General features: G+C 43.2%; 1 protein-coding gene across 1 annotated transcript; it reads right to left on the reverse strand.

Annotated features, from left to right (window-relative positions):
• Nucleotides 1-272: 272 nt before the first annotated feature.
• eea1 (early endosome antigen 1) lies at nucleotides 273-25,629 on the reverse strand. The gene is made up of 29 exons (XM_080028671.1): nucleotides 25,500-25,629; nucleotides 21,290-21,367; nucleotides 21,049-21,161; nucleotides 20,911-20,965; nucleotides 20,751-20,816; nucleotides 20,588-20,618; nucleotides 20,405-20,509; nucleotides 20,055-20,176; nucleotides 19,376-19,531; nucleotides 14,394-14,510; nucleotides 12,573-12,911; nucleotides 11,790-11,939; nucleotides 11,438-11,557; nucleotides 10,802-11,005; nucleotides 10,384-10,584; nucleotides 10,076-10,189; nucleotides 9,753-9,908; nucleotides 9,326-9,465; nucleotides 8,832-9,162; nucleotides 8,561-8,662; nucleotides 8,272-8,470; nucleotides 7,855-8,033; nucleotides 6,994-7,179; nucleotides 6,766-6,897; nucleotides 6,122-6,307; nucleotides 4,667-4,905; nucleotides 3,296-3,416; nucleotides 3,037-3,135; nucleotides 273-2,921 (listed from the first exon to the last, which is right to left on the reverse strand). Exons 1-29 carry the CDS (start codon nucleotides 25,521-25,523, stop codon nucleotides 2,799-2,801), a joined length of 4,188 nt encoding a protein of 1,395 aa, XP_079884797.1. The 5' UTR covers nucleotides 25,524-25,629; the 3' UTR covers nucleotides 273-2,798.
• Between the last annotated feature and the right edge of the window lie 715 nt (nucleotides 25,630-26,344).

Here is a 26,344-nt window from a genome sequence, read left to right on the forward strand (position 1 = left end):
TAACTGGGCAAACTACATGGGCAAACAAACATGGAATATTGTGTGATCAAAAGCCCCAGAAATATACTCAATAGACTTCAGGGTGAGATTAATTTGCTCCGTTTTTTTCCATTATCTCAAATTAAAGTCTTGCATGATTTACAATCTTAAAATTAAATGTACTCCAGGGAGGTACTTATTGATGAATATCTACTTTAAATAATATGTGTTGACAGGAAATGTTCAATGGTTCAGAGTACTACTTGTCTACAAACAACCAAAACACAAGAAAATAGAAACATATTGTAGTTTTTATTTAGGTTTCTCATGACGATAAATTAGAAAATCAACAGGTGCATGTGAGCATGATTTACAGAATTTCTCGTCCCTTCAGGAGAACCGAGGTCGCCCTGACAGTGATAGTAATACGTGGTGCATGCCGCTGCAACAGTGAGCAGTGACGTGCATGAAGTTGGCCTAAGGCACAACCATCAAAACATGATGCCTCTAAATATGGAGAAAACGTATGAGCCACAGGCCAACCATGCATGATAACGGAGTAACACGAAGCAAAAGCCACAATTCGGTGTGTACAATTAGTCACTGATGAGTCCACACACATTTCCACAGTTGTCAATTTTCTACATCTACAAGTGTTATATATTCTCTTTCATTACAAAGATTTACAAAGATGATCATGACAGCCTTAGTATTAATGAGCAGTTAAATACATCTGGGCTAGAAATGCAGAAGCCTGTATTAAGTTGATGGTCCTATGTTTGTGGCTGAGTTCTCATACGGACGAGCCCAGAATACAATAAGGTGCAAATCATCTCTCTAGGTTTTAGGGGACTTTACAGGTTGATAGATAAATCACACATCCTTGATCAAAAGCAGGCAATGACACCATATTGGTGACATCTAAGGTTGAGAAATAGTGCTTTACCTTTGCCAATCTGAGGTAGACATAACAAAACCAATGAAAAACAAAAGAAAAAGGAGACAGGTTTTCTTGAGAGCTTGTTATAGAGGTGGATTAGCATACAAGCGTAAAGAGTTCATTTTTGTAAGCTAAAGTCTGAAACAAGCCGCATGTTGCAAAATGCCAGAACAGTCTGCATTGTCACCTGACATACAGTTTTCCCCTGCTCCAGTCTTTAGACAATTGCACAAAAAGATCTTTCCGATATCTGTCAAGAATTATAAATTAATACAAAGAAGGAATTTAACTTTTAAAGTGTCCTCAGCTGCTTACAGGTTGGTTTCATGAACAGTCAGTAAGTACTGCACCTGAAAACAGCGGCAACATGCCAGAGAGATACTGAGGTTCTGAGCAGCCAACATTCGTACAGTGCATCACAGCAGGCCTAAACACTAAAGACACACACAGCAACATCACACACAAACACAGTTATTGCTTCAAAGCAGAGCACACACGCACAAATCCAGCAGTATTTAGTGCTGTTGAATGGGGACCAGAAGCTGGAAAAAAAACTTCAACATAATAATGCAGGCACCATCAGTGACTGCATTACCAGTCTGTAGAATGCACCACAACGTTGCCCAAACTGCAGAAAAAGTACTGTGGCACAGCAAAGATAACTGACTGTACATTAAAAAAAAAACTTTCAGGTCGTCATTTCTGCTGTGTTCAAGATACAAGTGATCGAAAAATTAAAGAGACGCTTAGAAAAATACTGAAATATGAAACAAACTCGGGGTTCTTTATCTCGGCTGCATTTCTTCTGCAGACATTCTTTGGTCATGAAATGAGGCTGAAAACACTAATTTCAACACATCTGCAAACACACTACCGCACAAAGGAAAACCTGCTGGAACCGATTTAATGTCAGGTCTGATCTTCAGTCCTGTTTTGAGGGCACTTTATTCCTTTTTGCAATTAAAAATTTAGAATGAAAAAAAAATTACATTTGAGCCTAAAATCTCAAGCTGTGGGTACCTTACATTTTGCTGTGCAGCACAGAAAGTATCTAGCACTTTTTACCCATGGGAATTTATGAAACACATAATGAATACATTTAAAATCTCTAACTTATCTTACAATGAAACATCAAAACTTAAAGTTAAAGCACAAATTGATTTCCTGAATACAAATTTAAAATAGGTTCCTCGACAAAACAAAACCAAAATAAAAAATTGCATACCAAAACTCCAACAAATTTTTTTGTTTTTACTCAGTACTTGAGTTTATCTTTCTCGCAATTAAAACAATCTGAATTGATTCTGTAGTTGGATCAAACTGTTGTATTTATACACAGAAAATAGGTTTGACAAAATAGTTACCTGCATTTACCTTTGTAGGGCAGCAGTGATCACTATTTGAACATTTACATCCCCAGTCACTTGTGCACTGTCACACTCACCTCCTCACGGCGGTTGCCAAACATTATACACAACATAAAAAGCGACCACCTTTGCAATTGCTAATGATGCCAAAACAACGTTGGAGATGTGAATTGGAACTTAAAAGAGATGGATGGATTTCAGTTCTCACTGTCTCTGCTCTCTGGCAGTCCACAGGAGAAGTAAAGGCACAAAAACAGATACAGACTATCCCAAACCAATCCCACCGGAATTCCCATCACAAGGCTCTGGCGTTTCTTAATTAGATCCCTTCTAATTTTCCACCTCTGCACCAGAGCCACAAGTCCCATGCAGGCGGGAGTCTTTGCACTGGGTCTGTCCATTATAGTGCACATCAAATATGACAAAGACACACCTTCTTCTGCCTGTTGCAGTAGGGAGGGGAAGGGGGAAAGGGGACGTGAAGGGGGAAGTTAAGGGATGAGAGAAGGTGATTAGCTAGCGAGATCCTCGTAGCAGGTCTCACACACCCGTACTGGCTTTTTGGAGGACGGCGTGAGGGCGTTCCTCGATGAACACTCGTTGCAGTAAATGTTCCCGCAGTGTCTGCAGTGGTGCTGGATATTCACAGAGGGGGAGGAGGAAAGAGAAGGTGCATGTTATCAAGTAGTCCAATACATTGGAATCCTGTTGCCTGTAAAGCATTCATCCTAAAGACAGCTCCATTCTTACCTTCCTGACAGTGACGGAAAAGCCCTTCCCACAGGACATGCAGTTCTGCACTTCATGATCCTCAGCCCACTTCCTAGTCAGACTCTGTGACTGCTTGATCTGAAAGAACCCACAGCGGGAGTTAAATATTGAATTGTATTGTAATGCATTGCAGCAACTTCTGTACAATCACTGACAAATATGAATGAGGTTTAGTGTTTATGTTGATTATCTATTCCACTCTTTGACTCGAAGACGTCCCAGAGTTTTTAAAGCTGACCTGGAGCGACTGGTTCTCTCGGCCAAGCTCCTGCATTGCGGCTGTGGTGTCGTCCAGCTTCCTCCTGAGCTCCACCACCTTGGCCTGCAGTTTCTCTATCTCCCCTTCACCTTTCACACACCTGAAACACAACCACAGAGGCACTGCTGATATATGTGTACTTGTTAATCAGCGACTCCCACCACCACTTTCTTCGTGGGTCACATCACAGGTTTTTTTAATTAATGCCATCGATGCACACGTGTTTAGAGGAACTGCAACCCATCTCCTAATTAACTGTTTCATATAGCAGATCTCTGTGCTTTCATGGAATTCTGCTGTTCACAGCTGTATCTGCCTCATGTTTAAGGCAAATCACTTTGCACTTTCATTCCTTCATGCATCCACGGAGCACTAGCACACAATTACCGGTGCTATGTTAATGCATGTTTCTATTGGTACTCATCAATGGTCGTATTAATAGCTGGGATAAGGGGGATGGGAAAAACTGTATTTATACCCAAACTAAACGCATATTAGGTAGACTTCTCCATCACTCTGACAACTAACAACTATTCGATGCAGAGCTAGGTTTTTTTTAATAGTTGCTCAAACCAGTTTATTTTCCCTGAACCCATGTCAGCGAGAGAAACATACACTCAAATTAAAATGCAGCCTCACCTTATGCATATACTGCATGCAAATCATTGTCTGTTTATTCATGTAGTCAGCCTTCCAGTCCCGATGGTTGTTTTCTTACTTAACAATTCTACGTTTTCCTTTTCCCTCTGCGATAATGTGCTGCAGTGGCACATGGAACTGCCTTTAATAGGCCTAATATGAGTTTGAAGACAAACCCAGAAGCAACGTTCAGCAGCTCAGCTCAGGGCAACTGATTGGATTGCCCTATCTCAAAGATATATTTTAGTCTCGGTCTTCAGTCTTATAACAAAGAGGACAATGTTAATCAATGTATTAACACTTAATTCAAACTGTGCGGGCATTTGCTTCTTTTCAGGGGATATAGTTACAATGGAAAAAATGATTCTTTAAAAATCTCAACATTGGAAAATGCCTGCACTAAATGCACATGGTTTGGATCATCTAAATGTGCCTCCTCCAGTTCGTGCAGCTAAAGTCTGACTGTTGGTAACCAACTTAACTTTTCAATTACCATTTAAGCAGCTGACTCAAGTCTCCACCTTTGAATAAAGAAAGCCATTCCTCACTTCAACACGCTTGCTCATGAACATGCAAACACCTTTAAAAGTTTATTTTTATTTTATGCATTTATATGTAACAAAACATTCATTACTTGCCGGTTGAGATGTTTTTAAAAAAGAAGAAGAAGAAGAAGAAAAAAAAAAAAAATGGAGATAAACATCAACTCACCTTTCCAGAAGCGCCCGTCTCTCATCTTGGTTGTTCTGGACGGTGGCCTCCAGCACTGCGATCTCTCCCCTCAGCTCGTCAGTCTGCTTCTCCAGCTCCCCGACCCTGCGCTGGCTGCCCTGACACTCTCTCTTCAGCGTGGCCACGTTCTCATTCAGAGCCGTCACCTGCACGCCCATCTTAGCCTCCGCCTCCTCCACCCGCTTCACCTGCTCTTCTCTGGCTCGCTTCTCTGACAACTTTGAGACAGAAACGTCAATTGTGTCATCATTTGAAGGGATCAGAAGGAAGGAGATAATGACATTTAATATGCTACATTTAAATACTTTTTTTAAAGCCTCTGGAAACATGGTCTAAAATAGTTAAAGTAAATCAATATATCATATCAAAGTTGGGTGTCTTCATACCCTTTTACAAAAAATCGGAAAATAAATGTCCATAAATATTATAAAACTTAGTCTAATAAAAAAAATACTGTCAAGATCATTGGAATGTGTGGGCATGGCATTATCAAATGGTCTCCATGCCATCAGTCAGTGTTTTCATAAAACATTCGGGCAGGGAACTGCCGTGATTGGTTCAAAATACTTACAGTGTCATTCGAGAAGTTTATGGTTTATCTATCATTATAAAATTGCTATTGTAACATAATGAAAGAGGTTTCTTCCCTCAGTCTTCCCTTGGCCCAGCTGTCCTGTTAATCCTAACTCTACATTTGTGATGATTTACTTTTTTCAGATGCTTACCATCATGCAACTAACTCCCTAAATGACATGAGTTTAACCCATTGATGACTATGGCAATCTAGGATGCATGTCCTTAATGCCTGAGGGTTTTCTGAAAAAATAGTACGAATTGTCAAGTCTACCAAAACCTTAATATCTAAGCCTGTGTAGCACATAGAAACATGAAATAAAATACATTTAAAAGTTAAGGTTCACATGTTTTATTTAAACATGCTCCCTTAGCGCTTGCAAACCTACAAATATTTCTAAAAATCGTCAAAATTAGATGAATTAGAAAATTATTAAATATTGTTAATAAATAGATGCAATGTGTTGTGTGATTTTCGTCAGTAGTCTATAGTAGACCTTGATTCTGCGCACCAAACGCCACTAACTGTTCTGTCGCCGACATAGCTGGCGTATTTTTTTATTATTTTGTTTTATTTTTATTTTTTTTTATTGACATGATTTTCGGCAAACCACACAACTTTTGGGTGGTCACGTGGTCTTCAAAAAATCAACAAAACCCACCTCATGTGTATTTGAACCAATGACAGTGCATTCTATGCTGGGAATGCCATGAAAATTAGATAAAGTAATAATGCTGCGCGACGCAGCATCAGGCAGGAGAGCCAATGTGGCATCGCGCAGCAGCCGTCATCAATGGGTTAAAGGAGTTTTTTTTGTTTGTGTTTACAGGGGCTTTAAAATACTTTGCAGGTGAGCCTACCAACTTATCCTGGACATCCTTGGTTTGGGCACAGAGCTGCTCCTCTCTCTGACTCCTGCTGTCCTTGGTGGCCTGGTGCTCTTTCTTCTCCTGCTCCACAATACTCTGTGATGCCTCCACCTGAGCCTGCAGCTCCAGTTTCTGCTGGATCAACAGCTGTTTGGCTTCCCGCAACTCACCCAGCTCCTGTAAGGAAACGTTGTGTTTGCTCGTTCAAAGGCACTGACAGTGTCTCAGACTAAAGAAGCAGTAATTCATATCTCATAATGAGAGATGAGATGGGGTTAAGACTTGAAAAGGCTTGTGCACGTTTGAGCTTAGGACGTAATAGTCGGCTTTGGAAATCTGACAGGAAAAAAAAAAGAAGAAAAAAAAAAACAGGCTCACGTCAAATTGTCTATTCAAGCACGCCAAGGTAAAACTTTGAAGAATGTGGCCCTTATGACTATGAGTTAAAGCTGTTTACATAAGACACATGCATGGGAAATGGGTTGTGTCGGCCACAATGGGACATAGAACGACGCAATCACTGGCCCAGGCTCTGACACTTATTCCTCTGCAGTATATTCCAGCCTGTGTTTCCCCTTTTAAAATCAAAGACGGGACATGGTTAGTTGTTGCATCCAATGAATAGTGTGTCTAACCTTTTCGCTCTTCTCCATTAGAGCCTTTAATTCAGAGGACATCTTGGTGTTATTCTTTTCCAGGACCCCCTTGGCTTTGTTCAGCTCCTCCAATTGTGTCCGTTCCTTCTCCAGTTCCTCCTTTGCTTGACCCTGAATAAGTTCACATGATAATATACGTATGAACTCAAATACATCAAGTAACTACGTGTGTTTTATGTCTATGTGTGTTAATCCTATGTGTCTGACCTGTTGCTTGTGTAAGACCTGTAGGGTGTTTTCATGCTTCTGGAGGTCCTGGTCGCGTTGTGCCAGCGCCTGCTCTAACGAGGCCCGGCCCGTCTGCAGCTCCTGGATCTGAGACTCTAGACCCGCCTGATGGCTCCTGTTAGCAGACAACTCCTCCTGAGCCAAGTGAAGCTTCTCCTCTGATGCCTGCAGTCAGAGGAAAGGATCAAAATAATCATTTAAAACGTGGGACTATGATAAGGTTGTACATCGGCTCCACTATTCGCATGTCAAATGACATTCATTCTAACCCTCCTCCTCACCCCTTAGCATTAGGTGCAAACACTCTGATGGAACCCTGGCTCATATGTTTTGGTTCTGATCCCAGACCTCCACAATTTATGGTCAAACGTGTTTCGTTGTTATTCAGATGTCTATGGCCACACAAAGCTTTGTCGATCCAGTATGGGATGGTTATCGCTAAAAAAAATATTCTTAAGGTCTGGAATTAGGAGATAGCCCCCTGCTTCGTTATGTGGTGCAGGGAGTTCTCTAGCACTCTCTATATATGGAGAAAATCCGTTAAGAGATTTCAGGAAAAGTAGGAAAATGTTTACAGATATGGCAGCCTTTCTTCGACCATATAGTAGCGCTGCAGTGACCTTTATTTTTTGCTTAACATTTACCTTTAATTTAAACAACGCCTTAGAAACCTTTAAAGTAGAGAACGCCATATTAGTTGTTTATTTTGTTTTGTCTCTTGTTTGTGTGTTAACTTTTTTCAGTTGTGTGTTCGTGAAAAATTCAAAAATTAAGTATTTAAAAAAAAAGTGGGACAATGGGAACTGCTCAGAGGAGTGTGTGTTCGTTTTGTCACTATACCTTCAGGTCTTGACGCATGGCAGAGACCTCAGACTCTTTGCCGTAGAAGTCAGACTGCAGCTTATTGAAACCTCCTTGGCTTTGCTCCAAGGCTTTCTGCAGCTCCGTGGTCCGACTCTTCTCAGACGAAAGCTCCTGGTCCAGGCCTGACACCTGCTCCCTCAGCTTACACTCCTCTTCTGCCTAGAGATAAAGGGTCAGATACACATATTCATAAACTTACAAATACATCCTTTAGGGTCTTAACATTTCCATTATAAAAATAACTTCACAACAAGCATGTGGGAAAAAAAACTGTTAATATCCATCCTCACAAAGGAAGTGTGGAGATATATGCTTAAGTATGATGATAAACTTATTTATAGAGCACTTTGATGACGACGATGACAGTTGTCAACAGTCTGTAAAAAATGCTACTTGCCTTCTTGTCATTAACTTTGTGTAACTCTGCCACTTGACCCTTCAGTTTCTTCATCTCCTCTTCAAAGGACCCCTGTGCCGTCTTGAGTTGTGTCCGCAGCTTCTCCGACTGATTCTCTTTTTCCTTAAGGGCCTCCTGAGTCTTCGAGTGCTGCTGCTCCAATGTGGTCAGCTGCGCTTTCAGCTTTTTCTCTGCCTGACATGTGTGGACACACAACAAGGTCTCTAGGTGTTACATTCAAAACAAGAATGCTCTATCTTCCCCCTTTCTGTGACAGAAGCCTACCTCTCTCATCTGCTCCAGCTGCTCTTTAGATTCTTTCATTGACTTGTTGGCGGCTTCATTACTCTTAAGAAGCTCCTGTCTGGCCTTTTCATTTGACTTTTCCTGAGAATAAAGACAGATTAATGTCGTTGATTAATGTCCTGGTGTTGTCATTAGGTGGATATTTGTGACTCTTCATAGCAGGACACATTTCCTAAAGTTGAAAAATGGGGAAATAATGTTGGAATGCTCAAAACTGGTTTGGTTTTTGGCCGCATCTTACTGAACCGACCTTCTCCTCCATGGCTGTCTTGTGGTTCTTCCTCTCTGTGTCCAGCTGACTCTGGCTCTCTTTAAGGGCCTTGTTAGCCTTCCCTAGGCTCTCCTGCTTGGAGGCCAGCTCCTTCTTTTGAGCCTCCTTCTCCTGTTGGGATTTGTGTAGATCTACTGCCAGACTCTGAGCTTTCCTGTCCAGCTCTGCGTGCTTAGTCTTTCCCTCCTGGGTGGCCTTGTCCAGGTTGACCTTCAGAGCAGCTTTCTCTTGCTCACTGCGCTCCAGCTGCTGCTGAATGTCACTGAGAGCAGCTGCTTTTGTCTTTAATTCCTCTTGTAGAGTTGTAGCCCTTAACATTGGAAAGCCATTGATGCTGTATTAGGAGTAATTCATTCAAATGCAGTAGAAAATGATAGCATTTGGTTGTACCATCGCGAAAATAGGGTTACAGCTGCACTTGCATGCATTTATAAATCACATTCAAATAAAACCAATGCACCAGTTTATCTTACCCTGCTTTCTCCGCTTCCAGCGAGCGCTGAAGCTCCTTGGCTTTCCGTTTAACCTCCGACCCCTCTTTCTGCAACTTCTGCACTTCCTTCTGCACCTGCTCCTGTGTGGCCTGCAACTCCCCTACCTGTGACTCGGATTTCTGTCAGATTACAAAACCAGATTAATTTGTTAAAAAAAAACAAGTAAAAAAACAAGATGCATGTGTTCTTAGGGCACCAGAGAAATGAAACATTAAGGTTTAGATTTCACTGTCTTATGGACCAATTTCAGGTAATAACAGTAAATAGATCATTAATTGGTATGAATGTTGTTAATGTCTGTTATTTTTTATTCACCTTAAGGAGAAGCTCATTTTAATCTCGTTATACATTGTATAATGACAATAACCGTTTCTATTCGATTTTATTCTAAAGACTCAACACAGACCTTATTGAGACCCTCCAGCTGCTCTATGCGCTGCTCTGATGCCATTAGTTTGTCTTTGCATTCCTTTAGGCTTGTTTCCAGCTGAGTGCACTGCTCCTGTCTCTCCTTCAGCCTTTGGACTTGCTCCTCCACATTCTTCTGAACCTTATTCAGCTCCTTCACACGACGGTGGGTGAGAGAAGGATGACAGGGGGAAATGAGAGGAGAGTGGAGGACGCCAAAGGATGTAAACAAAACATATATATCCGAGATGTGGTACATTACAAAGGACACTGTTTATTAGCCACATTTAAATCATCGGCGGCCCAGCGAAGGATGTTCACCTGCTGCTTGTCCTGCAATGCATGCTGAGCGGTCTCCAGGCTGTTCTCCAGGTTTGCCTTCTGCGCAGCCTTGGCTGCTTCTGCAGAGAGCAACATCTCTGTCTTTGCCTTCAGCTGAAGAGAAACAAACCCAAAGAAACTGTTATTCTCCTAACATAAAAAATACAATATGTAGGACATAACACTGTTTTTGGTCAGTCCAAGCACATTCACAGAAGTCTATGAATACTCAGTAGGGAACAAAATCAATGACCCCTCGTTATGTTATCTATAATAAATGACATAGGCATGCTTGTAGAGAGGCTTACCTGAGCGTCCAGCTGGGCTACTTTCTCCTTGCTATCTGCAGACTGAGTGGTGAGTTCGTTGACCGAGGTCTCCAGGGTGTGGGCTCGGTCCTGGGCTGAGCGCACCAGGGTCTTTTGCTCTTGGACCTGCTTATGTAGGTTATCCTGAGCTTGCTTGTTGCTCTCCGATTGGTTCTTCAGCTTGTCCGTCAACTGTGAAACCTTAAGGACCACACATTTACAATAAATTAGCTCAAAAATGTCCAATAGTCTCCCGGCATAATTGTTAAATAAAACTGTCAATTTTGTATGTGATGCAATTTTTTTTTTTGTATCTATGCTGCAAGTTGTAGTTGTGAAAATACATTCATCTCAGTTTTTTGTACTACAGAGAAAAGATTGCAACATTAAAGTGGACCTTAAGAGTGTGTGTACCCACCTGTTCTTGTAGTGCATGGTTCTTCTCTTTGAGCTGGTTGAGCACAGCCGTCTCTCCCTCCCCAGCCTGGATCTTGGCACACAGGTCGTCTCTCTCAGCCTCCAGCTGAGTCACCATGTCCTTGCCCTTCTGCAGAAGAGCCTCCAGGTTCACAATCTTCTGGTCCTTATCTCCAATCTGACGCAGCACCTGTTCCAGGTCACTCTACAGCATGGAGGCAAGACAACATCGCAAGAAATGTTGCATTGAGGCCATTTAGCCGGACACGTCTATTTATTCCATGTTTGGGGTTTTATGTTGTAGTGTAAAATGAAATAGTCTCATTGAGCTTATGCACACACACACACACATAAACACACACAAACATTTATATAATAATCCAATTACTGAAATGTTCTACTTATAGCTAAACAAAGGGCAACATTGTCACGTAGTGACCACTTTTAATTAGTTACAGTGACACATAATTTAAGTTCAAAATCTGCTGACTGGCCTGAACAATTGTAGATCAAAAACTTTGTAGGGCGTTATTCACATCATTTTCCACTCCTTAACGTAGGAAGTCTCAGCCACAGCCTCTCTTGGCCTCATGGTCTTACAGTAATGGTATCAGAGGGTTTTTCTTGTGAACAGTACCTGTGCCTCGCGCAGTTTGCCATTGGTGTTGAGCTGCAGTGCCTGTAGCTCCTGGTGCTGCTGCTTGGCCTTTTCCAGCTGGTGCTGCAGGTCTGTATTCTTACCCACACTCTCCTTCATCTAAAAAGACAGAAAAAACAGAGGCACTTCCATTTATTTTCCTCCATTGGGTTGTTACCTTACTGTAAACATAAATGCATTGTTCATTGTATTATATCTTATCTTACAGCATACAATCATATCATACAATGCACACTTAAACATCATATGCATTTATACACAGATGCTCCGTTCTTTCACATTAATTAAGTTTCCCTGTAGAGACTCTAAAAGGTTCCATGTCATGCCTTACCTGTTCTTCTGCCCGGGACAGTTTGAGCTGCAGGTCGGCTGCTTGCTGCTCGCGGTCTTTGAGTTTCTCCCCAGACAGCTGCCTCTGTTCTTTCAGGCGGCCTTGCACCTCACCCAGCTGACGCTCAGCCTCCAGCAGCTTGGCGTGCAGCTAACAGGTGCACAGAGAGATGATTAAGTTAACAGAAGGAAATAAAAGTAGATACAGTATATGAGGGAAGTGAACTCCTGGAAAGCTCTCTTTGAATTTGGATTTTCACAAATTACAGCATTACATTATGTGTATTGATTAGTGGTTTCTTTTTTTGTCAATTATATAAATTGCATATCCTTTTCTTATGCTTTATTCCAGGCTGATTTAATGCAAAAAAACTGGTTGGCATGAGCCTCTGCCACTTTGGCTAATGGGTATATTTTTTTGTCAGGTGATCCATGAGTACCATGTGACATGAATCATGTTGTGGTCAATGTTTCATAAACTAAACCTTAACAATCCCAGATTCCCCAATGCTATGACCCTCAGTCACAAGACCTAAACCCAAATATACATAGATGGGAGATTTTGGGGAAAAGTGTTAGACAATCATCAAATCCAATTTGCTCTTACAAGATGCAGTGAAGCTGCTCTGAAGGCTTGTGGTGAGCAAATACCTTACCGTTAGATTTAAAGTTTTTTGTTCATTTGTCATCTTTATATTTTCATAATAACATTCTTAATTGTTAATGGATTTTCATCCTGCATGCAGTTGTAGTGCAGTGTGTGACCGTCATCCGCTCTACTCACCTGACTGATCTCAGTCTGCTGCTGAGCACCATGGCTCTCTTTTTCTTCCCTTTGCTGTTCCAACTGTTTCCTCTCCACCTTCACCTCGGCATGCTTCACCTCCAGCTCCACCATGTCACTCTTGAGCTTGGCCACCTCCTCGGCCCTGTCTCCCAGCTGCGTCTGGGCCTTCTGCAGGGAGGCCTCTGCCCCTGTGGCCCGGGCCTGAAGCTCTTGGACCTCCATCTCCCTCTCCCTCAGCCTCTCTTCAACCCCCTTCTTGGCAACCTTCTCAGCTCCCAGACACTCCTGCAGTTCCTCGTACTCTTTCTCCTTACGTGCAAGCTTTTCAGATAGGCTCTGTGAGGAGAGGAGATGACAAGCATTGGTTGCCAAAGAAGTTTATGAGTTAGGGGGTTGAAAGATGTCCCTGGGTGGGTTTGGACGCAAGGGGGCAGATACGTGAAAAACTAAACAATAGCCAGTAAAAGGGCGGCTTACTGACAATTATTAGCAGGGTGTTATGAAAAAGGATTGATAGTGTTTAAAAAGGTTTAATCCGGGATTGTTTAAATCATTAAGGGCCAGTTTCACAGACATGGATTAAGCCAAGTCCTTGACTAAATTGTACTTTCAATGGACAATCTCCATTCAAAATTCCATTTAACCCAGGACTAGGCTTAATCCATGTCTGTGAAACTGGCCCTATGTAACCCAGACTTTGGCCTTCACCTTTTTGTCTTTTCTCAATTAAAAACAGTTATGTGATAAGGAGCTGCAGCGAGGGCACAAACACCCACGTTACCCGTGGTATGAGCTACGAGGTGGAACAGTTGGCTGTCGATAGTAAAGTGTGACATCTCCTCTCTAGGGAAAGGTTTACAACATAGGACAGTGGAGTGGTCTGTGTAACGGCCGTGCTGGCTGAAGACTTGGCAACAGGGTGGTAAAGAACAAAATGTTGTTAATAGTGGAGCGTGCTGCTAACTGGGGATTGTGACATGGCACCTGGACTTCAGACATTCAATCAAACCCTTGAAGACCACTGCCGCAACTGGCCAAAATAACAACCCTGTCTAAACTCTTTCTGATTTGTCTGTTTTTCCTCCTCCTCTTTTCTTCTTCTTGGCCGTCCTTCTCATGGCCTTGTTGATTGTCCTTCCCTTGTGTCATTGTCCCAACTCTCATCTCTGATCCTGGAGTTGACCAATGAAAACCCCTGCTGTTGTTCCACTGTCCTCTGTCCCTAGCCCTAATCCTCTGTTTCTCACTGTCTGCTCCGACACCTTTGTCTCTATTTTTATGAGATGGGTATCTCTCTCTATCAGGTCTCAGAGTGTCCTGTTACGAGCAGCAGCGCCGGACAGGGGAATTAAACTAGAGATCCGGCTCTTGCCTGGTAAAGCCTACTTGGGCAGGAGAGCATTGATGTGCCGAATGTGGGAGGATTTAATCTCTGTGCCGCCATTCCCCAGTTACCTGTGATTGTATTTCACCCCGAGTGATGGATCGGGCAGAGATCCACCTCCCTGCTGGTTTAATTATAGGGCTGCATGTAATTTTTTTTTATCAACATGTCTGGGATGCCAAAGAAGGCTGTTGACAGCAGGGCATTGTGAAAGGGCCTGATGCCAAGCAACAGAGGAAGGTTTACAGAAACAAAGATGTCGTGCTCAGTTGGCAATTGTTAACATTACTTAAGTAAAATCCTACACAATGTTACCCTGTATAATGTGCCGCAGACATGTCTGTGCCTACAGTTATCTGCTCAGAATGACAAAAGTGTCACGACTATAATAACTGTAGATGTTTGGCTGTGGTGTGTGTGTGTGTGTGTGTTACCTGGCTTTGCTGCTGCAAATTATTCAGATTGCTCTGCAGCTGGTGGATCTGTTGTGTGTAGATGGCTGCTTCCTGTGGACCCTTTCCCAGCTCTTCTTTCAGTTGGGTTATGGTCTTCTGCAATACGATAGACAGACATGTTGTATTTATTTTGTTAACCATACATGACATAACTTTGGGTTACTTAACGTAATCCCTGGTTCTTTGATAACAGAGTGAGGTGTTTCACTATGGGAATCGCCTCGGCGTGACCCTACTACGGAAGCTCCAATTACACCACGTCTGTCCTTGACAGACAGGTCGGACCGTGCCACGGGGCCCCGCCCCCTGCACTTATACAGTCGACCATCCCTCCTCACATCATTCTATAACGGTTTCTTTCCGTGTAAACGCAAGGAGCGATGTGTTGGTGAAACACCTCACTCTGTTATCAAAGAACCAGGGATTACGTTAAATAACCCAAAGTTATTTTTCTAACTTCGTTCAGTGTTTCACTATGGGAGATATAGACCACTCCCGTATTGCATATGTCTCCCGAAGCCATGCAAATTCCGCCAGGCAGTAATATCACATGGAACCTGGTGTGACTGTCTCCAGCACTGCTTGTGCTGGATTGGGCCGTAGGCAGACCTTGGAGGCCCCCGGAGCAGACTGCAAGCAGGAAGGACGGCTAAACAATGCCTGTAAATCGCTCACACGCTTAGCTGTGGTTAAAGCTAAGAGCAGTGCCGCTTTCAGGGACACAAACTTCATCCCCACCGCCTCCAACGGCTCAAATGGGTGATGAGACAGGGCGTCTAGCACCACTGATAAATCCCACAAAGGGACTAGGGGCCTGGAAACTGGGAGCTTGCGTCGCACCCCTTCATGAAGCGACAAACTAAGGGATGCTGCCCTGCAGACTTATCCCCAAAGCCAACATGACAAGCTGAGATGGCAGCTAGGTATACTTTAATCGTGGAAAAGGCCTTACCCTTTTCCAACAATTCCTGTAAGAAACACAGTAGGTCCACCACGGAACACTGATATGGAATGGCGTGCCTCGAGTCACACCAGTCCTCAAAAACCCGCCACTGTAAAGCTGGCGAGTGGAAAGGGCCCTTGCATTCTGAATAATCAACGACTTGTGCAGGTAGGCCCGCAGCATTCAAGTTCCACCTCTCACGGGCCAAGCCCAGAGCGCTATGCGGTCTGGGTGCGGATGGTAAATCTCCCCGCATACTTGGGAGAGAAGATCCCTGCGCAGGGGAAGAGGCCATGGCTCGCCCGCCAGGAGTTGTATTATTTCTGCCACCCAAAGTTTGGATGGCCACCGCGATGCTATTAGGATTAGCGACAGACTCTGTTCTGAGATTAGGCTGAGAGGGGGGAATGCATATAGCAGCACGTTTGGCCACGGATGGGCCAGTGCCAAATTTGTCTCACAACCTGTGGATTCAGAGTCCATTCCCCGTAAAGGGAGTTTCCTCTGGACAGAAGATCTGCTCCTCTGTTCAAAATGCCCACTACATGTGTTGCTCGAAGGGACAAGAGCCTCGAGCTAACTTGTGTAGTTTCAGTGAGCGAGTGCCGCCCTGTCGGTTGATGTATGCCACTACAGTGGTATTGTCCGTTTTTACTAAGACATAGCGGCCCTGGATAAAATGTAGGAAGTGTTTTAGAGCAAAAAACACTGCCCACAGCTCCAGGAGGTTTATGTGAGCCTGAGCCAGATTGTGGCTCCAGGTGCCATTCACTGCTCTGCCCAACATTGTCGCACCCCACCCTGACAGGGACGCATCCGTTGTCATGGTAACTCGGGATGACACGGCCCCCAGCCTGTCATCCCAGTGACACTGTGTTACTTGTTGCCCCTGTCTCACCTCGCTCTGAACGTGAGGCGGGAGAGACTGAGAAAAGGTATCTGGAAAACTTGAACCTATCCAGGTCCCTGAACCATGAAACTTGGGGCTTTTCTCTGCCCCCACCAGTTTTATTTTCTTCATGGGAGGGGAGGGGGAGAAGCTGGGAGCGTTAGGTTGCACGCTTCTTCTTCCCGTCCCCGGGGTGGGGAGAGCGGTTCCTGGCTGCCGCAGCAGCGAAGGAGTGTTTGCCCCATGGCCTTGGGTTCTCTGACCTAGGCTGTTGGTTGGTCTGTGGGCCAGCTGTGTGGGCTGGTTTGTAGGCTCTCTGAGGCCTGCTTCCCCCTTGTTTTCCCTTTGCCGCTGTTGCGGAGGTAGCAAAGCCTGACCTCGCTGGTTGGGGCGGGCGGGGAGCCTGTTTTCTGGGAAGGCAGAGACCGAAGGCTTCTCCTTCTTGTTTTCTGAGAGTGCTGGTCTCTCTCATCTTCTCCAGAGCTGGACCAAACAGACCCTTGGTTGGGTCATATGCTGCATCCATGACCTCAGCTTTCTGTGCGTCAGCCAGTCCGGAGAGATTGAGCCATAACGCTCTCTCACCTGAGACTGCAAGTCCCATAACTCGGCCACAGCCCTGAACTGCGCCCTGTGAGGAGCGCAGGACGAGATCATTTACAATGCAAATTTCATCCCAGAGGACAGGGTTAGGTGACCCAGAGTCCAGCTGGCGACCCATTTGCTCAAGTATTTCAGCTTGATAGGCAGACAGCAGTGTCATGGCATTGAGTGAGCATACTGACTGTGCTGCATACTTATACATCCTTTGGTAAGTGGATGCAGTGAGGCGGTCCATCTTATCAGGCAGAGAGATGCCCGAAGAAGCAGAGAGAGAGCGCCGGTTTGGGTGGAGGTGGTACACCACTGAAGGCTCAACGGCTGGGGGTTCGGCCAACCCCAGCTCACCCATCCCGTGGATCTCCAGCTTAGAGCAGCCCTTGGTTGGAAGCTTGCTCTTAAATGGGCTGGACCAGTAGCGGCTAATTTCCTTCATGCAGATGGGAACTGCTGGCAGGAGCTGCTTAGACGGTGGTTGGGCTGGTGGGAGCCTTTTGCCGTCATACAGGTCTCTCTCTTCCCCTTCAGCATCTGGGGTTGCAGGCCATTGAATGCACAATTTTGCTGCAGCCCGTTTGCAAACCTCATACAAGTTACTGTCCATTGGTGGCACAGTGTCAGAGGCACTAGGGGGTCTGGACAGTTGGGCAGGAAAAGTGGAATCGTCCTCCTCTTCCTCCATTTCATCCATGTTGAGGAGGTCAGAGTTGGCATCGCCCTCTGCGTCCTCAGCACCCGGTCCCGCCTCGAGGAGCTCCTCGAATAGCGGAGGCACGAGCGGGGATGCTGCCTCCATCATGTCTGCCCAGCTAGCTGTGGCTTGGGACTGATGGGTGCTCGTTGAGGCTTTAGCAGTGGTAACTGCCAAGGAGGGGTCCTGGTTGTTAGCCACTGTCACCCTTAGCCTCCTTTCCAGTATTTTCTCTGGCATTGATGCACAGTGAGTGTATGAATGCGGGTCAGCTAGCGAAGTTTGAGCATGTTTAATGCCCATACAAGCTATGCACATTGGGTGAGGGTCCCTGCCTGATATGGACGCCCCGCATGACGCGGGGCACAGGCGTGATACAGCCTCGTTGACCTTCGGCTCCAACCCTTTGGCGGGGGTGGTGGACGAGGACATAGCGACTGGAAAGAGAAGAGAAAAGTTTAAAACTTTAGCCGAAATAGGCGCACCGTGATGCGTAGCCTGTCGGTAAATTATGGTGCTAGTAAACGGGGTTTAGCCCGATGCTAACAACGTATAGACAGAGTTTGCTCGCCCTGATGCGTTAGCTAAACTCTGGGTGTTTTGGCTCAGTTAACAAGCTAGTGCTAACTGTGCCGCAGTAGGCTCGTCTTGACACGTTAGCCGTAAAATTTAAATAACACCGTAACCAGCGACACCAGTAAACAAATACGGTGTAGCCGGAGTAGCAGCTCGCCTTTACGCGGACACTGTCCGGAGAATACAGTGTAGCAAACAGATAACTTCTTACGAAGTACTTACTCAGCCGATCCAGGTTAAAAGCCTGTAACCGCGTTCGGCGACGGAATCCTTGACGGCACGTCTGTGAACTGTTTAACAGTTAAAGCTAGCCTAGATGAGCTGAGGGAGCTTGAGTAGCTTTCTCACGGGAAGAAAGCGAGAATGATGTGAGGAGGGATGGTCGACTGTATAAGTGCAGGGGGCGGGGCCCCGTGGCACGGTCCGACCTGTCTGTCAAGGACAGACGTGGTATAATTGGAGCTTCCGTAGTAGGGTCACGCCGAGGCGATTCCCATAGTGAAACACTGAACAAAGTTAGAAAAAGAACTCATATAACTGAAATATCACTGTGAAGGATGGATAGAAAAAGGAAAAACCTAAAAAAAAAAAACTAAAAAAACATGGATTAGCACCAAACAGTATTCAGTCGCACAAAAACACTTTGAGGAAAGAAAAAGAATTTCTGAAAAACTTTTCCAACACAAAAAGATGAAAGCAAATTCCGGGGGGCAACTTGAAACAACATGTTTTACCTCTAGTTTACGAATCTTGAAGAAAACAGTGAGTGTTGGAGAGGGTTACAGTATGTGAGGAACAGAAGAAGAAAAGGAGGGAAAGAGAGACACATACATTGGTAAGTCACAATACAACAGAAACATCTGCAACACACAGCTAAAAGCTGCTGGATGTAGAAATGGCATGTTAACCGTGCCATGTAATGTGTTCTATTGTGTAAAAATATGAAAACTTTTGTCTTTTTCCTGACAGATCCCTCTTACTTCTTTTCTCCTTCTTGGATAGATCAGATATTAATTTAAGAGAATTAAGTACAAAGCCATATGTAATGAACGGTCTACAGTGCATCTTAACTATTTTATTGATATTTTAGAACTTTTTTTGAAATAAGATTGTAGGAGCTGATTTCTGCCAAAAGGTGCGGTGGATGGTCATAGGAAAGATTGGACAAATGGAAAGGGGGTTCAGATAAGAACTCATTTATGTACTAATATATTCATACATATATAATCTTCATTAATTTGTTAACAGTTGGAATCCCTCACCTCTGAGGTAGTGTAATCAGCCTGCAGCTTCTCGTAGTGGACTTTGAGGCGTTCAGACTCGTCCTCTCTTTCACGTGTCATACTGTCCATCAAGGTCTGGACCTGCACCAGCTCCTTCTGCAGCACCTCCACATCCTCCACTCCCGGCCGCTGCAGCTAGGGGGCAGAGCAAAGGCACTGTGTTAAGTCATGAATGTCTGGGGGAGGGGGGGGGCATAACTTAAGACTAGATATCCTTAAAAGCTGAAGTGTCTCCAGTGATGCACATCACAAAATTAAAATGTATTTGAGCAACTGAAACAATGTGGTGCTGTTCCTTCTTGCACTCCGCTTAATCCAAGGCTGGTTTATCAAAGTGTCGTAGAGGTGAAATCAACAGATGCCTCCTGCCACTCAAGCAACAAGCCTATATTTGTAAAAAGCCTCTTTAATACAACTATTAAAAACACATTGAAAGACGGATGGAATACATGTGCAGCGACAAAACTAATTTAGAAGTCCGCTTTAGCTCTTTTAATATGAATTCTATAGCGAACAGTGAAGGGATCGTCTGGGTAAGATCTGATTACATTTTTCCACCCGCTGAGAGCCAAACAGATTTCATGGTGCTATTCATGCAAGAAAGGTCAAAGTACAAAGTTATCTCAGGCCAAGTGAGGAGTTAACTTGTGTGTCGTACCAGTTCTGTTTGCAGTCCGTCGTTCTCCTGCTTCTCTTTCTGTAGCTTTTCTGTCAGCTCGGCCAGCCTTTGGTCAGCAGCCTCTCTTAAGCTCTTCTCCTCATCATAGCGGGACTTTAAGTCTGTCAGATTCAACAATTTAAAAGAAGTCCAATTAACCCAGATTTAATGATTGGAAGAAAATATCATTGCTTTAAATGCCTTCGAGCAACACACCCAAATGTTGTAAGAATGAACAACAACTTAAAAGCACAAGATAAAAACCCAAAGGATGGATTGAGCTTCACGTTGTTGTTAGATGTTACGGAAAGACAGACAGAGGCCTTTCAGTTTCCTGGCCCCACACTAACCTACTATCTCTGTTGACAGCTGAGCAGCCTTCTGCTCATACAGGTCTTTCATCTGCTTGATATTGAACTTCTCTGTCTCCGCTTCATTCAACTTCTTTTCAAGGACTGAGGGAAGAGCGCCACACATTAATGATTGATGTTTTGTATCTTTTTCATTGCTTTATTAAATATAATGTCTCCTACCTGAGTCCTCTGAGTCTGTCTGTCCATCATTCTGTGGAATCAATAAGAAGAGAGAAAAATGTACAGTAAGAGTGAGCATTGCCATCGTGTTTGATAGAGCAGTCTAGGATTTAGCAAAAAAGCATTTTTAAATAATACTAATTAAATATCTTGAAGGAATTACTTGCTTCAGGTGTCCTTGGACTTTGTCCAACTCCTTCTTGAGTTCTCCAGAGAACCATTTCTCTTCCTGATCAGGTGAAAAGAGACACACAATCAAGTCTTTGGATTTATCAACCATTCATTTACACACACCTTTATTCTGTTCAGAAACTCTACAATACCTTGAGTGATGCATGCAGGTCCTGAACCTCTTGTCGAAGCATTGTAAGGTCTTCCCTAAACGGAAGAAGAAATGTGTTCACAAAAATACACAAAGTAAAAGTCCGTCAAGCAGACTCTTTGTCACATTCGTTTCTCACCGAGTTGGGGCCACATGAGCTGGCAGGTCTCCAGTATCATGGAACAGGTCATAGTGCTTGAACAGCTCCTCTGCAGAGTTGTGAGACTTCATGCACTGAGGACAGATGAAGCCCTGAAAACAGAAACACACTATAATTAGAAGCAATAACAGCTTGTCAGACAGCTTCAATTCTGCAGCTCAACTCAGAGTAGAAAAAAGATACAAGCTGTCAATTAAGATAAACCAAGCGTCCACGTTACCTCAGACGTCTGATCGTGGTTCAGATCTGTGCTGGGCGGCTCTGACTCTGCATTCTGGGAGCCCCCCTTCCCAGGAGTCTGAAGAGATGATAAATTAGACCGCATTAGTCTAAATGAATTAAAACCTTCTGAACACATATTTTGCTCAAATGCCTGTTAGGATCAATGAGGAAATGGTAGGGTGAATACTTTTAGGGGAGAAAGGGGGAATGTGAGACATCGGGTAATATGAGACACCCCCTGTATCTAGGTAGGTAATGGAACACATTTTTGGTCATGTGAGAATTATGTTTTCAAGACCCTCTCATTTCCTCTTGGCCATGAAGGAGAGGACCTCAATATGCTGTTGTAAGCATGTTTTTCACAAAAATATTGTTTTTTGCATGTTAAAGTAAATTGTTTTGCTTGTCAACTTTATCAACTGTTGTGCCAAAGCAAATTGATTCAGGTAGAAAAACTTCTATCATACATGTTGATGAACTTCCAACATATAAAACTATGTGATGACGCTAGCTGAAGATAATCCTGACTTGCGAAGAGAGGTAGTTTTTTCTCAAATTGTGGCGGCGGGGTAAAGTGAGACAAATGCTATGAGGTTAAGTGAGACAGTGTCTGTCTGTGCCCTCTTTTAGGGGCTGTTTATACGACAACACGAAACGGTGCATACGCGAAAATATTTTCGCGGATGCACTATATAAGTTACATGAAAACAGCAAACGCAGGCATGAAACCGCAAGTTTTTGAGATCAACTCCCAGGGAGGGTTTTTTGGAAAACACAACGGTTTTGGTTTCTTGTAAACACCGAAACCATTTTCCCTGGTAACGCTGATGTCACGGCTCCACTTCACGTATGCGTAACTGATGCGTACTCTATAACATTTGCTGTCAAAATACGCACACGCGAGTTATAAAGTTAGAAGACAACATAACATGCAAGGTGTCTCCGCGGCACCATCACTGTGATCAGCGGAGAGTGTCGTGCAGGGCTCAAATATAACACTCGCCAATTTAGTCTAAGCGATTAGTAAGTTATTGAGACCACCCGCCACTTTGTCTGGGGAAAGATTTGTTCTCTGCCGGTTTTTCTAGCAAAATAAACGTGTGTAGCTTCTATATGCCAGGGACACGGCTCTCTCTACATTAAAAAACACTATCCATAGTTCAGCGCGCAGTGGTTACTGTTCAACAAAAGGAGCATTAAGGCTTCACACAGATTGTACTTTTTCCAGGTTTAATTAGTTTACAACTTTGCATAGCAGTGAGGATAACTACCTAGCTTTACTAACACTATACAAGAGAAAAATACATTGGCACCTTTGGTAGTGATTAGAGCCTTCAGGCCCACATTAGGCAGTGTCCCACATTAGGGCAACTCACCCCAACGTTGACGGGTGTCAAGGAACTTATACAGACATACAGTGCCTTTTAAAAGTTTGTGAACCCCTTGAGCCTTTTGGAATTGTATTTATTCTAACCATTAATTCATTTTTATCAATACCAGTATTTTTTATATGAAATAAATAACAGATGTTTATCAATTTAATTTTTTTCTTTTCCAGAAATCAATTGTTAAAACAGATAAAACAAATTATTTGACAACTGTTGTATGTGCAAAAGTTTGTGAACCCTGAGCTGCATTGCTTAAATCGAGCAAGATAAACACAATCAGATGGGCCAAATTGATTGATGAAATAGACCAATGTAATGAGAGATCTTTAGGGAAGAAATTGGGTGGCACCAGATAAAACAAAGATAAAACCAGGTCAGTTTAGGCCCACCAAACTGAACCCATACAGGTCAGACATGCTAAAAGGGGAAAAAATCTCAGAGGATCTCATGAATAGAGTTTTGATGTTGCACATTTGTCTGGGGACAGCTATAAATTAAATTCATATAAAAAAGTGTGAGCTCCATCGGTCCACCTTGAGGCAAATCATCTACAAATGGAGAGCTTTAAGAGTGACTTAACACATCTGCCTAGAAGTGGACTTCCTTCAAAAATATCCTCTAGCGCCACAAGAAAGGTGATTTTTCAGGTAAAAGCCAACCCAAACATTACATCTGGAGATTTGCAGACCATTTGCCACCACCATTCTTCACTTGGGAGAAGGTTCTCTTGGTGGTAGGCAGAGTTGCGTTTTTGCCCAAACATGGCGGTTTTGGTTATGACCAAACAGTTAAATTTTGGACTGATCTGTCCACAAAATAAGACTTCAGGTATCTCCAGGTAAAAAAAAACTCTCTGGCAAAGTTGTGACAAGCAGTTTTGTTCTTTTTTGAAAGCAGAGGCTTCTTCAGCAACCTTCCCTTGAAAGCCATGTTGACTGAGTTTTCTTCTTATTGTGGAACCATGCACATCTTTCCCAAATGCTGCAAGAGAGGTCTGCAAATCACAAGATGTAATGTTTGGGTTGGCTTTGAACTGAAAAATCACTTTTCTTGTGGCGCGTGTGGATATTTTTGACGGAAGTGTACTTCTAGGCAGATGTTCAGTCACTCTTAAAGCTCTCCATTTGTAGATGATTTGCCTCACGGTGGACCGATGGAGCTCAACATTTTTTATATGAATTTATAGCTGCCCCCAGACACATGTGCAGCATCACAACTTTATTCCTGAGATCCTCTTAGATTGTTTTCCCTTTTAGCATGTCCCACTTTGGTGGGCCTAAACGGACCTGGTCTGATCTCTGTTTTATCTAGTTCCGCCCAATTTCTTCCCTTAAGATCTCTCACTACATTGGTCCATTTCATCACTCAATTTGGCCCATCTGATTGTGTTTACCTGCTCAATGCAGCTCAGGGTTCACAAACTTTTGCACATACAACAGTTGTCAAATAATTTGTTTTATCCGTTTTAACAATTGATTTCTGGAAAATAATTTTTTTGAATTGATGAATAAATATCTGTTATTTATTTCATGTAAAAAAATACTGGTAATGATAAAAAATAATTAATAATGGTTAAAATAAATAAAATTCCAAAAGGCTCAAGGGGTTCACAAACTTTCAAAAGGCACTGTATGTCTGTATAAGTTCCTTGACACCCGTCAACGTTACTTGAAATACATATTACAAATACAGATTAAGTAAACATTTTTAAATAAAGTTATTGTCAATATCTTCAATATGTGCCAGACATACAGTGGAATCGGAACAACCCACGATTGCCTAACTACATGGATGACAGCAGGTGTGTATTGAGGACAGGAGCCACTTTTATCATATTGTTTATATACCCCTAAATATAGGCTATCCGTGTAGGTCTACTGCCTTTGTGTCTCTACAGGTTGGTGTAGGTTTATGCAAAGATGTAGGCTAATGGAAAAGGTAATTATTAATAATAAAATATCTCGATTTCGTTTGACTTGTTAAAGGTTTGCAATAAAACCCCAGTCAGACAGTCCCTTACAAAATGAATCATGTTTGAGGACTTCCCTAGTTACAAGGCTGAGATTTCAGAGATGTACACAATGTTGCAGTCATCCACAATGCCCTGTGGTAAATGTAGTTCTCTGCAGAAGCTAGCTAGTAAGCTAGACTACATGGTAGTAATACACTTGTACATTTTCTGACATGCTGGTAATCTATCCCAAGTTTCCAACAACCATTAACCAAATTAGTCACCATGTGTACACTACGATAAGGTTAGCCAAGACGCACTTGTATTCTATGTTGAAGTCAGACAGCTGACACAGTCAATCTGAGGCTAACGTCATCATTAGCATGTGATGAGTGGACGATGAATTAACCGACCGCTATAACACAGCTAGCTAACCATAAGACAGAAAACATAAACATACAATTAGACAGAGACCAATCGCGTTAGCTAGCTAGCATTGGCCTTATTCGACCATCCCTGACAATACGGACATTTTAGCTTATTCGTTTGCCACTGCTTTATGTACACAGGTACTACGTTAGCTTGCTACATTTGTCAACAGTAGCGTCAATCAACCGAGCAGACTTAGCATTTTATAGCTAGCTGTACAAGGGTTGCTTGATATTATACCTGCGATGTGGCGGGGTTTATGTTCAATCGAGAACTATGCTTGGCTAAAAACAAACCCCACCCACCCACAACACGCTGTGCTGTAAAACGCGCGTCCCGGCGTGAAAACAGACTAGGGTAGGCCTGTGCCTCCAGAGGAAAACGAGTCGTTTGGAACGCACGAAAGCGACCAGGTTGACTTTGTTGCATCAGACTCTTACCATTTGAAGTATCCGTCTGAGCATGGCCTCGGTTGCTTTTGTCCGGACACAGAATCCAATCAGTTTGTTGTTTTCCAAAGGTAAAGTTTACGTCGCTGTATCACGAACACCTGACCGAGCTCAGGCAGCAGCGGCGGATGGGCGGGTCATGGAGAGGTTGGTTAAGCAAGACACACACATACACCCTGCGTTCCAAAACCCATACTTCCATCCTATTTAGTATGCAAAAAAAAAAAGATTTAGGATGTACGAATACATGCACGCAATTGTAGTATGCTGAAAATACATAGATGCCACACTAACTCCAATAGCATTTTGGAGTAGGCTAGCCTATTCGTCTTTATTCTTGACATTTCGACACAATGAAAACAAATCTTCCTCGTCTGATTTTGTCTCTCCGGTGGCCCTAAAACTCTTCTGTAGGCTACAAAAGTAGCTTATATAGTGTTGTAAAAAGAAAGAGTATGTGATTTGGAACGCAGGGGATGTCTGACTGCATTCAAGATTATAAATAGGGGTGTCCTGTACTGCCACACTGCTAAAAAAAGAAGAACAAAAACTACAGCAATGGAGATTATCAATAAAGTTATTTTATTTTGAGAATTTACATATAACATGATGGTGCACAGCAGCATATTCCAGTTATCTAAAAGAGCCAATGTTCAACAAATAATTTATCGGATTAATTGGCTCACTTTCTGTGTTGCTGACCAAAAAGTCTTCTCTACACAGTGACATTGAATTATTTTTAAAGTTTCGTGTTAATGATGGGAAAGGGGATATTTCCCTATGAAACATGAATAAATAATGAATTCAGTCATTCCATACTATAAAGGCCTACTGTA

This window comes from Ammodytes marinus (assembly GCF_949987685.1).
Source record: "Ammodytes marinus genome assembly, chromosome: 5".
Classification (NCBI taxonomy): Eukaryota; Metazoa; Chordata; class Actinopteri; order Uranoscopiformes; family Ammodytidae; genus Ammodytes; species Ammodytes marinus.

Coding starts and splice junctions, on each gene's coding strand:
- eea1 (XM_080028671.1), bottom strand. CDS start 25,523: ATGCTCAGACGGATACTTCAAATG. Junction 21,162..21,289: donor ACCACGATCAGACGTCTGAG/GTAACGTGGACG, acceptor TTCTGTTTTCAG/GGCTTCATCTGTCCTCAGTG. Junction 20,619..20,750: donor TCCAAGGACACCTGAAGCAA/GTAATTCCTTCA, acceptor TTGATTCCACAG/AATGATGGACAGACAGACTC.